This window comes from Oncorhynchus clarkii, unplaced genomic scaffold, assembly GCF_045791955.1.
Source record: "Oncorhynchus clarkii lewisi isolate Uvic-CL-2024 unplaced genomic scaffold, UVic_Ocla_1.0 unplaced_contig_10648_pilon_pilon, whole genome shotgun sequence".
Lineage (NCBI taxonomy): Eukaryota > Metazoa > Chordata > Actinopteri > Salmoniformes > Salmonidae > Oncorhynchus > Oncorhynchus clarkii.
Window position 1 is genome coordinate 107,501 of NW_027260900.1, and position 12,732 is coordinate 120,232.

General features: G+C 45.6%; 1 protein-coding gene across 1 annotated transcript in view; it reads right to left on the reverse strand.

The window, feature by feature from the left end:
- LOC139402157 (voltage-dependent P/Q-type calcium channel subunit alpha-1A-like) overlaps positions 1-7,206 on the reverse strand; it is a gene marked incomplete at its 3' end in the record, with an annotated part of 113,904 nt that extends 106,698 nt beyond the window's left edge. Inside the window, exons 1-2 of the mRNA XM_071146243.1 lie at positions 7,108-7,206; positions 6,482-6,621 (exon numbers count right to left, since the gene is read on the reverse strand). Coding sequence (XP_071002344.1) covers positions 6,482-6,621; positions 7,108-7,200 — 233 coding nt within the window. The remainder of the gene's footprint in view (positions 1-6,481; positions 6,622-7,107) is intronic.
- Between the last annotated feature and the right edge of the window lie 5,526 nt (positions 7,207-12,732).

Consider the following 12,732-nt stretch of genomic DNA (forward strand, 5'->3'; position numbering starts at 1 on the left):
GACACCTCCTCCCTATCTCTCCTCTCTCTGTCTCTATGTCCCCCTCGACACCTCCTCTCTATCTCTCTCTATGTCCCCCTCGACACCTCCTCTCTATCTCTCTCCTCATCTCTATGTCCCCCTTGACACCTCCTCTCTATCTATATCTCTATGTCCCCCTTGACACCTCCTCTCTATCTCTCTCTATGTCCCCCTCGACACCTCCTCTCTATCTATATCTCTATGTCCCTCTTGATACCTCCTCTCTATCTCTCTCTATGTCCCCCTCGACACCTCCTCTATATCTCTCTCCTCATCTCTATGTCCCCCTTGACACCTCCTCTCTATCTCTATCTCTATGTCCCCCTCAACACCTACTCTCTATCTCTCTCCTCATCTCTATGTCCCCCTCGACACCTCCTCTCTATCTTTCTCCTCATCTCTATGTCCCAATTGACACCTCCTCTCTATCTCTATGTCCCCCTCAACACCTCCTCTCTATCTCTATCTCTATGTCCCCCTCGACACCTTCTCTCTATCTCTATGTCCCCCTCGACACCTCCTCTCTATCTCTAAGTCCCCCTCGACACCTCCTCTCTATCTCTATGTCCCCCTCGACACCTCCTCTCTCTATCTCTATCTCCCCCTCGACACCTCCTCTCTATCTCTCTATCTCTATATAGCCCCTTGACACCTCCTCTCTATCTCTCTATCTCTATGTCCCCCTTGACACCTCCTCTCTCTATCTCTATGTCCCCCTCGACACCTCCTCTCTATCTCTCTATCTCTATGTCCTACTTGACACCTCCTCTCTCTATCTCTATGTCCCCCTCGACACCTTCTCTCTATCTCTATGTCCCCCTCGACACCTCCTCTCTATCTCTATGTCCCCCTCGACACCTCCTCTCTATCTCTATGTCCCCCTCGACACCTTCTCTCTATCTCTATGTCCCCCTCGACACCTCCTCTCTATCTCTCTATCTCTATGTCCCCCTCGACACCTTCTCTCTATCTCTATCTCTATGTCCCCCTCGACACCTCCTCTCTCTATCTCTATGTCCCCCTCGACACCTCCTCTCTCTATCTCTCTATCTCTATGTCCCCCTTGACACCTCCTCTCTCTATCTCTCTATCTCTATGTCCCCCTTGACACCTCCTCTCTCTATCTCTATCTCTATGTCCCCCTCGACACCTCCTCTCTATCTCTCTCCTCTCTCTATCTCTATGTCCCCCTCGACACCTCCTCTCTATTTCTCTATCTCTATGTCCCCCTCGACACCTCCTCTCTCTATCTCTATGTCCCCCTCGACACCTCCTCTCTATCTCTCTCCTCTCTCTATCTCTATGTAGCCCCTTGACACCTCCTCTCTATCTCTCTATCTCTATGTCCCCCTCGACACCTCCTCTCTATCTCTATGTCCCCCTCGACACCTCCTCTCTCTCTCTCTATCTCTATACCCCCCTCGACACCTTCTCTCTATCTCTATGTCCCCCTCGACACCTCCTCTCTCTCTCTCTCTATCTCTATGTCCCCCTCGACACCTTCTCTCTATCTCTATGTCCCCCTCGACACCTTCTCTCTATCTCTATGTCCCCCTCGACACCTTCTCTCTATCTCTATGTCCCCCTCGACACCTCCTCTCTCTATCTCTATGTCCCCCTCGACACCTCCTCTCTCTATCTCTCTGTCCCCCTCGACACCTCCTCTCTCTATCTCTCTCTATGTCCCCCTCGACACCTCCTCTATATCTCTCTCCTCATCTCTATGTCCCCCTTGACACCTCCTCTCTATCTCTATCTCTATGTCCCCCTCAACACCTACTCTCTATCTCTCTCCTCATCTCTATGTCCCCCTCGACACCTCCTCTCTATCTTTCTCCTCATCTCTATGTCCCAATTGACACCTCCTCTCTATCTCTATGTCCCCCTCAACACCTCCTCTCTATCTCTATCTCTATGTCCCCCTCGACACCTTCTCTCTATCTCTATGTCCCCCTCGACACCTCCTCTCTATCTCTAAGTCCCCCTCGACACCTCCTCTCTATCTCTATGTCCCCCTCGACACCTCCTCTCTCTATCTCTATCTCCCCCTCGACACCTCCTCTCTATCTCTCTATCTCTATATAGCCCCTTGACACCTCCTCTCTATCTCTCTATCTCTATGTCCCCCTTGACACCTCCTCTCTCTATCTCTATGTCCCCCTCGACACCTCCTCTCTATCTCTCTATCTCTATGTCCTACTTGACACCTCCTCTCTCTATCTCTATGTCCCCCTCGACACCTTCTCTCTATCTCTATGTCCCCCTCGACACCTCCTCTCTATCTCTATGTCCCCCTCGACACCTCCTCTCTATCTCTATGTCCCCCTCGACACCTTCTCTCTATCTCTATGTCCCCCTCGACACCTCCTCTCTATCTCTCTATCTCTATGTCCCCCTCGACACCTTCTCTCTATCTCTATCTCTATGTCCCCCTCGACACCTCCTCTCTCTATCTCTATGTCCCCCTCGACACCTCCTCTCTCTATCTCTCTATCTCTATGTCCCCCTTGACACCTCCTCTCTCTATCTCTCTATCTCTATGTCCCCCTTGACACCTCCTCTCTCTATCTCTATCTCTATGTCCCCCTCGACACCTCCTCTCTATCTCTCTCCTCTCTCTATCTCTATGTCCCCCTCGACACCTCCTCTCTATTTCTCTATCTCTATGTCCCCCTCGACACCTCCTCTCTCTATCTCTATGTCCCCCTCGACACCTCCTCTCTATCTCTCTCCTCTCTCTATCTCTATGTAGCCCCTTGACACCTCCTCTCTATCTCTCTATCTCTATGTCCCCCTCGACACCTCCTCTCTATCTCTATGTCCCCCTCGACACCTCCTCTCTCTCTCTCTATCTCTATACCCCCCTCGACACCTTCTCTCTATCTCTATGTCCCCCTCGACACCTCCTCTCTCTCTCTCTCTATCTCTATGTCCCCCTCGACACCTTCTCTCTATCTCTATGTCCCCCTCGACACCTTCTCTCTATCTCTATGTCCCCCTCGACACCTTCTCTCTATCTCTATGTCCCCCTCGACACCTCCTCTCTCTATCTCTATGTCCCCCTCGACACCTCCTCTCTCTATCTCTCTGTCCCCCTCGACACCTCCTCTCTCTATCTCTCTATCTCTATGTCCCCCTTGACACCTCCTCTCTCTATCTCTCTATCTCTATGTCCCCCTTGACACCTCCTCTCTCTAGCTCTATGTCCCCCTCGACACCTCCTCTCTATCTCTCTCCTCTCTCTATCTCTATGTCCCCCTCGACACCTCCTCTCTCTATCTCTATGTCCCCCTCGACACCTCCTCTCTCTATCTCTCTATCTCTCTATCTCTATGTCCCCCTTGACACCTCCTCTCTCTATCTCTCTATCTCTATGTCCCCCTTGACACCTCCTCTCTCTATCTCTATGTCCCCCTCGACACCTCCTCTCTATCTCTCTCCTCTCTCTATCTCTATGTCCCCCTCGACACCTCCTCTCTATCTCTCTCCTCTCTCTATCTCTATGTCCCCCTCGACACCTCCTCTCTGTCTCTTCCCTCTCTCTCTCCCTCCCTCCTATCTCTCTGTGAGGTGACATTTCACTGGTGCCCTGCTTGTTGCTCCCTGCAGCGCCACTCTGATCTAGCCTCAGTGTGTGTGTGTGTGTGTGTGTGTGTGTGTGTGCTCATTAAAGGGAGACAGCGATGGAGAGGGTGATGCCCTGATTACACACACACACCTTGTCAAACGAGACCTCTGCTGTGTGTGTGTGTGGGTGTGTGTGTGTCTACCCAGCTGACTGTATATCTTAATGTCCTCCTTTCCCTCTCTCTACATGCTGTGTATCTTTCCAGGTCTTCCTTTATCTCACCCATCCCCCCCTTTTCTCACAATAGTCTAACCCCTCCTTTTACTGCTGCTGCTCTCTCCAGCTCCTCTCTTCCTCCTCTCTCCAGCTCCTCTCTTCCTCCTCTCTTCCTCCTCTCTCCAGATCCTCTCTTCCTCCTCTCTCCAGCTCATCTCTTCCTCCTCTCTCTCTCTCTCTCTCTCTCGCTCTCTCTCTCTCGACATGCTGCTCACTTGCTACGGTACAGCAGCCATTTTTAGATCACACATCAAACAAACACACCCTCCTGTCTCACTCTCCCCCTGCATCTCTCTTTCTTCTTTCTCTTTTGAACAAATGCGTGCACACACACACACACACATCTATCTACAGTATATATATATATATATATATATATATATATATATATATATATATATATCAGTCAGTCTCTGTCTGTCTATCTGCCAGTCAGTGTGTATGGATATTGATCTTTAGACTGATCAGGGGGCCATTGATCCTGGAGTTTCCTCAGTCCAGACACACATGGACGGGAGCCAAGAGATGGGACCAGACTACATCTACACACATAAGATGGGACCAGACTACATCTACACACATAAGATGGGACCAGACTACATCTACACACATAAGATGGGACCAGACTACATCTACACACATAAGATGGGACCAGACTATATCTACACACATAAGATGGGACCAGACTACATCTACACACATAAGATGGGACCAGACTACATCTACACACATAAGATGGGACCAGACTACATCTACACACATAAGATGGGACCAGACTACATCTACACACATAAGATGGGACCAGACTATATCTACACACATAAGATGGGACCACCCTACATCTACACACATAAGATGGGACCAGACTACATCTACACACATAAGATGGGACCAGACTACATCTACACACATAAGATGGGACCAGACTATATCTACACACATAAGATGGGACCAGACTACATCTACACACATAAGATGGGACCAGACTACATCTACACACATAAGATGGGACCAGACTACATCTACACACATAAGATGGGACCAGACTACATCTACACACATAAGATGGGACCAGACTACATCTACACACATAAGATGGGACCAGACTACATCTACACACATAAGATGGGACCACCCTACATCTACACACATAAGATGGGACCAGACTACATCTACACACATAAGGATTTCCAGTAATGACATCAAGAGTGTGTGTGTGTGTGTACTGTGAGAAGGTGTCACTTGCATCAAGCATATTAGTATGTGAACACATACTGAGCACTAGTACAAAATCATTCACAGGCCGAATTTGGCCCGCAGCCCGCCAGTTGACAATCCCTGATGTATGGTATGTAGACAGTAGTTATGGTATGATACCTGATGTATGGTATGTAGACAGTAGTTATGGTATGTAGACAGTAGTTATGGTATGATACCTGATGTATGGTATGTAGACAGTAGTTATGGTATGATACCTGATGTATGGTATGTAGACAGTAGTTATGGTATGTAGACAGTAGTTATGGTATGATACCTGATGTATGGTATGTAGACAGTAGTTATGGTATGTAGACAGTAGTTATGGTATGATACCTGATGTATGGTATGTAGACAGTAGTTATGGTATGATACCTGATGTATGGTATGTAGACAGTAGTTATGGTATGTAGACAGTAGTTATGGTATGATACCTGATGTATGGTATGTAGACAGTAGTTAAGGTATGATCCCTGATGTATGGTATGTAGACAGTAGTTACGGTCTGATCCCTGATGTATGGTATGTAGACAGTAGTTAAGGTATGATACCTGATGTATGGTATGTAGACAGTAGTTAAGGTATGATACCTGATGTATGGTATGTAGACAGTAGTTAAGGTCTGATCCCTGGTGTATGGTATGTAGACAGTAGTTATGGTATGTAGACAGTAGTTACGGTCTGATCCCTGATGTATGGTATGTAGACAGTAGTTATGGTATGATACCTGATGTATGGTATGTAGACAGTAGTTAAGGTATGATCCCTGATGTATGGTATGTAGACAGTAGTTACGGTCTGATCCCTGATGTATGGTATGTAGACAGTAGTTATGGTATGTAGACAGTAGTTACGGTCTGATCCCTGATGTATGGTATGTAGACAGTAGTTATGGTATGATACCTGATGTATGGTATGTAGACAGTAGTTATGGTATGATACCTGGTGTATGGTATGTAGACAGTAGTTATGGTATGTAGACAGTAGTTACGGTCTGATCCCTGATGTATGGTATGTAGACAGTAGTTATGGTATGATACCTGATGTATGGTATGTAGACAGTAGTTAAGGTATGATCCCTGATGTATGGTATGTAGACAGTAGTTACGGTCTGATCCCTCCCTGATGTATGGTATGTAGACAGTAGTTATGGTATGTAGACAGTAGTTACGGTCTGATCCCTGATGTATGGTATGTAGACAGTAGTTATGGTATGATACCTGATGTATGGTATGTAGACAGTAGTTATGGTATGATACCTGATGTATGGTATGTAGACAGTAGTTAAGGTATGATACCTGATGTATGGTATGTAGACAGTAGTTAAGGTATAATACAATGCAACAATAAGGTACTTACCCAGTGAGCACTACTACAAAGTCCATAGCGTTCCATCCATTCCTCAGGTAGGAGCCCTTATGGAGGGCAAAGCCCAGAGCAAGAATCTTTATACCTGACTCAAAACAGAAGATGGCTATGAAGTAGGGCTCTGTATCATCCTAATGGAGAGAAGGGGAGAGAGAGAGGGGGGTGAGAGGGAGGGGGGAGAGAGAGGCGAGAGAGAGAGAGAGAGAGAGAGGAAAGGAGGGAGGGGGAGAGAGAGACAGGGGGAGAGAGACAGAGAGAGGGGAGAGAAAGAGAGGTTTAGAATATGGCATTTCGGGAAAAAAGCATTGTGTGCACCTTTGTTGTGTGTGTGTGTGTGTGTGTGTGTGTGTGTGTATGTGTGTGTGTGTGTGTGTGTGTGTGTGTGTATGTGTGTGTGTGTATGTGTGTGTGTGTGTGTGTGTGTGTGTGTGTGTGTGTGTGTGTGTGTGTGTGTGTGTGTGTGTGTGTGTGTGTGTGTATGTGTGTGTGTGTGTATGTGTGTGTGTGTGTGTGTGTGTGTGTGTGTGTGTGTGTGTGTGTGTGTGTGTGTATGTGTGTGTGTGTGTGTGTGTGTGTGTGTATGTGTGTGTGTGTGTGTGTGTGTGTGTTGTACTCACCAGTCTCTCAGAAAGAGGAGTTTTGTCATTCTCAGGTAAATGCTGTTCCAGAGCCAGGACGATACAGTTAGCTATGATGGTTGCCAAAATCATCCATTCAAAAGGAGTAAGGCTGGAGTTAAGGCCAGTAACATGGGACAATATATACACATATATCTAATAATACAAACATCAATCATCTTAAACTGACAGTCCCTGAAATCTGGCATTAGAATGACTTTGAATATGTATATGTTTACATGACTTATTGGATTGATTTCCCACCATCCAATAAGTCAGAAGACAGCAATCCAGACCTTCCTAGGACCATGTAAACATCCTCTGTAGAATAAACAGATATTTGTATGCATTTTCCATCAGAGGCAGACATATTGCATATTCTCAGAACGACAATATCGTGCCCTTTACATAGCCCTCCTCCCGTTGTCTATAGGGGGGTGCACACTGTTTCAATGGCCCAAATGTTTAGACAATCCCACATTTGATAGATTTTGACTCTCACTAATGTCATGATATGTTTGGTAAGGTATTAAAGAAGGTGAAATATTTTGGGTAGCTGTTCCTAAAGCAGATTATAACGTATGTGGACATATTATAACTGTATGAAAAGGCTTATTCATTCACAATGTCATTTAATATATCATCATCATTTGTATATACAGTTGAAGTCAGAAGTTTACATACACCTTAGCCAAATACATTTAAAATCAGTTTTTCACAATTCCTGACATTTAATCCTCGTAACAATTCCCTGTCTTAGGTCAGTTAGGATCACCACTTTATTTTAAGAATGTGAAATGTCAGAATAATAGTAGAGAGAATGATTTATTTCAGCTTTTATTTATTTAATCACATTCCCAGTGGGTCAGAAGTTTACATACCATACACTCAATTAGTATTTGGTAGCATTGCCTTTAAATTGTTTAACTTGGGTCAAACGCTTCAGGGAGCCGTCCACAAGCTTCCCACAATAAGTTGTGTAACTGAGTCAGGATTGTAGGCCTCCTTGCTCGCACACGCTTTTTCAGTTCTGCCCACACATTTTCTATAGGATTGAGGTCAGGGCTTTGTGATGGCCACTCCAATACCTTGACTTTGTTGTCCTTAAGTCATTTTGCCACAACTTTGGAAGTATGCTTGGGGTCATTGTCCATTTGGAAGACCCATTTGCGACCAAGCTTTAACTTCCTGGCTGATGTCTTGAGATGTTGCTTCAATATATCCACATAATTTTCTTACCTCATGATGCCATCTATTTCGTGATGTGCAACAGTCCCTCCTGCAGCAAAGAACCCTCACAACATGATGCTGCCACCCCCGTGCTTCACAGTTGGGATGGTGTTCTACGGCTTGCAAGCATCCCCCTTTTTCCTCCAAACATAACGATGGTTATTATGGCCAAACAGTTCTATTTTTGTGTCATCAGACCAGAGGACATTTCTCCAAAAAGTATGATCTTTGTCCCCATGTGCAGTTGCAAACCGTAGTCTGGCTTTTTTATAGCGGTTTTGGAGCAGTGGCTTCTTCCTTGCTGAGCGGCCTTTCAGGTTATGTTGAAATAGGACTCGTTTTACTGTGGATATAGATACTTTTGTACCTGTTTCCTCCAGGTCCTTTGCTGTTGTTCTGGGATTGATTTGCACTTTTCGCACCAAAATATGTTCATCTCTAGGAGACATAATGCGTCTCCTTTCTGAGCGGTATGACGGCTGCGTGGTCCCATGGTGTTTTACTTGCATACTATTGTTGTACAGATGAACGTGGCACCTTAAGGCGTTTGGAAATTGCTCTTGGCTGATTTCTTTAGATTTTCCAATGATGTCAACCAAAGAGGTACTGCGTTTGAAGGTAGGCCTTGAAATACATCCACATATACACCTCCAATTGACTCAAATTATGTCAATTAGCCTATCAGAATCTTCTAAAGCCATGACATAATTTTCTGGAATTTTCAAAGCTATTTAAAGGCACAGTCAACTTAGCGTATGTAAACTTCTGACCCACTGGAATTGCGATACAGTGAAATATAAGTGAAATAATCTGTCTGTAAACAATTGTTGGAAAATTTACTTAAAACAACTATAGTTTATTAACAAGAACTGTGTGGAGTGGTTGAAAATTAGTTTTAATACGTATATGTAAACTTGCAACTTCAACTGTAAATACTCCCATATACTCCATACTCCCACCAACACTTGCTTGGTCACTACATGATTCCATATGTGTTATTTCATAGTTTTGATGTCTCCACTATTCTTCTACAATGTAAACATTTAAAAAATATAGAAAACCCCTGGAATGAGTAGGCGTGTCCAAAGTTTTGACTGGATATATATATATATATATATATATAGTATATAGTGGTGAAAGTACAAATGTATATCAACCACTTTTTGTTCCCAATTTTGTGATATCCAATTGGTAGTTACCAGTCTTGTCCCATCGCTGCAACTCTCCTACGGACTCAGGAGAGGCGACGGTCGAGATCCATGCGTCCTCGAAACACAACCCTGCCAAGCCGCACTGCTTCTTGACACACTGCTCACTTAACCAAGAAGCCAGCCGAGCCAATGTGTCGGAGGAAACAGCTCGTGACCGGAATTAGCTATCATCATCTTTGAATATGTTTCATTATACTTTTATTGTACTAGATCATTTGGGTTAAATTTTCTTTATTCTCAGACATAAATAAACAATTCCAGGTGAAAGCCAAAGGTCATAGATCTCTGGGGGGGGGGGGGGGGGGGGGGGGGCACAACTACATTAATAAAATATTGCCCTCTTGCTAGATTGATGAATAAAGCCATAGCAAAACGGTGCGAAACGGCTGTCAGCTCAACTTCAAGACCAGTAACAAGGGAGAACAGCAAAAGCATATGCCTGTATCTAATATACAAGCATTAAGGCCAGTAGGAAAACTGGAATAGCATACAAACACACATATATATCTGACATATACAGTATTTCATAATACAAACACACACAAAGGTACTGTACCGAAAACAAACATACATAACATAAAAGGATCATATCAAACCTCTATTCTACTGAAAGAAATTGAATAGGATCTGAAGCACTTACAAATTCATAACATATCATACAAATGGAAGAACTCTGGAGTGTGTGACCAGGCCTGAGTAATGCTGGCCTTACTGAACTCTGGAGTGTGTGACCAGGCCTGAGTAATGCTGGCCTTACTGAACTCTGGAGTGTGTGACCAGGCCTGAGTAATGCTGGCCTTACTGAACTCTGGAGTGTGTGACCAGGCCTGAGTAATGCTGGCCTTACTGAACTCTGGAGTGTGTGACCAGGCCTGAGTAATGCTGGCCTTACTGAACTCTGGAGTGTGTGACCAGGCCTGAGTAATGCTGGCTTAAGGGGCTGGTATGACTGGATGGGTCTGGACAGATCAGCACTGCTCCTAATTGGAGACTCATTATCCTGTTAGTGTGTGTGTGTTTGTGCATGTACATGCACACTTGTCAGTATTTGTTTGTGTTTGCGTCTGTGTGCAAACTTGCATCCGTCCGTCCGTGTGTGTATGTCTATGAGTGTCCATGTAATTGAACGGGATCTGTGTGTTTATGTCCATGTGTGTATGTGTGTTTACCAGATGCCAGTCTGACATTGACACCATGGCCGGGGGATGGTTGAGAGGGTGATGCGGTCTGAGTCTGTGTGTGTGTTGTAACAGATGATGTAACATGAAGAGACAGACTAGCATGGGAGTGAAGACCTAGACTAAACACTGGCTAGGAGCAACACTCCAGTACCCAGACTCTTATTTTACCAGGGCAGTTGACTGACAACACATTCTCATTTCCAGCAACAACCTGGGGAATAGTTACAGGGGAAAAGAGGGGGGACGAATGAGCCAATTGGAAGCTGGGGATTATTAGGTGACCGTGATGGTATGGGAATTTAGCCTGAACTATAAGTGCCATGAGTTTTAGTGACCACAGAGTGTCAGAACACCCGTTTAACATCCCATCTGAAAGACACCACCATACACAGGGTAATGTCCCCAGTCACTGCCCTGTTGTTGTTGACCAGAGGAATGAGTTCCTCTTACTGGCCCTCCAACACCACTTCCAGGAGCATCTGGTCTCGCTTCCAGGAACCAACCAGGACCAACGCTGCTTAGCTTCAGAAGCAAGACAGCAGTGGAATGCAGGGTGGTGTGCTGCTGGCTCACTGTTGTACTAGTGTTTATAGGAAGGAGGATTTCAGAACTACGGAAGAAAATACTGTGGTGCTGAAAGTTTAAACATCAATAGCTGCTACAGTTTAAACATCAATGATGCCATTATTTTATTTTACACAGTTGGCACACACACACACACACACACACACACACACACACACAGACACAGACACAGACACAGACACAGACACAGACACACAGACACACACAGACACAGACACAGACACAGACACAGACACAGACACAGACACACAGACACACACAGACACAGACACAGACACACAGACACAGACACACACACACACACACACACACACACACACACACACACACACACACACACACACACACACACACACACACACACACACACACACACACACACACACACAGATTTAAGAGGAAAATCTATAATTCCCCCAGTCTTTGATAACAGTGAGTAACTTCTCTGATGTGATCAAAGTGAAACACAATAGAGCACTATGTAGGCTTTACGTAGCCCTTAAGTAGGTTATATGACTGCATTGCATCAGAGTCTAGTAACAGAACGGTGGCTGCATGGCGACTAAATAATTCAGTTGTGACAGTTCCACATCGCTGAGCAAACATTCTCTCTCTCTGTGTTGTCCTATGTCTGACCCCTCTCCTTCCATCTCACCGTCTTCCCTCCTCCCATTTTCTCACCCTATATCTGACCCCAGTTCATCCCCCTCTCTCAAACCCACTTCCCCTTTCTCTTACACTCTAAAAAAATGCTGGATTGTTTGGCTGACCCAACCCTGCTGGGTTGTTTGGCTGACCCAACCTTGCTGGGTTGTTTGGCTGACTCAACTGCTGGATTGTTTGGCTGACTCAACTGCTGGATTGTTTGGCTGACTCAACTGCTGGGTTGTTTGGCTGACCCAACCCTGCTGGGTTGTTTGGCTGATCCAACCCTACTGGGTTGTTTGGCTGACCCAATCCTTCTGGGTTGTTTGGCTGACCCAACCCTTATGGGTTGTTTGGCTGACTCAACATTGCTAGGTTTGTTTGGCTGACCCAACCCTGCTGGGTTGTTTGGCTGACCCAACCCTGCTGGGTTGATTGGCTGACTGAACCCTGCTGGGTTGATTGGCTGACTGAACTCTGCTGGGTTGTTTGGCTGACTCAACTGCTGTGTTGTTTGGCTGACTCAACCCTGCTGGGTTGTTTGGCTGACTCAACTGCTGTGTTGTTTGGCTGACTCAACCCTGCTGGGTTGATTGGCTGACTGAACTCTGCTGGGTTGTTTGGCTGACTCAACTGCTGTGTTGTTTGGCTGACTCAACCCTGCTGGGTTGATTGGCTGACTGAACCCTGCTGGGTTGTTTGGCTGACTCAACTCTGCTGGGTTGTTTGGCTGACCCAACTCTGCTGGATTGTTTGGCTGACTCAACTGCTGG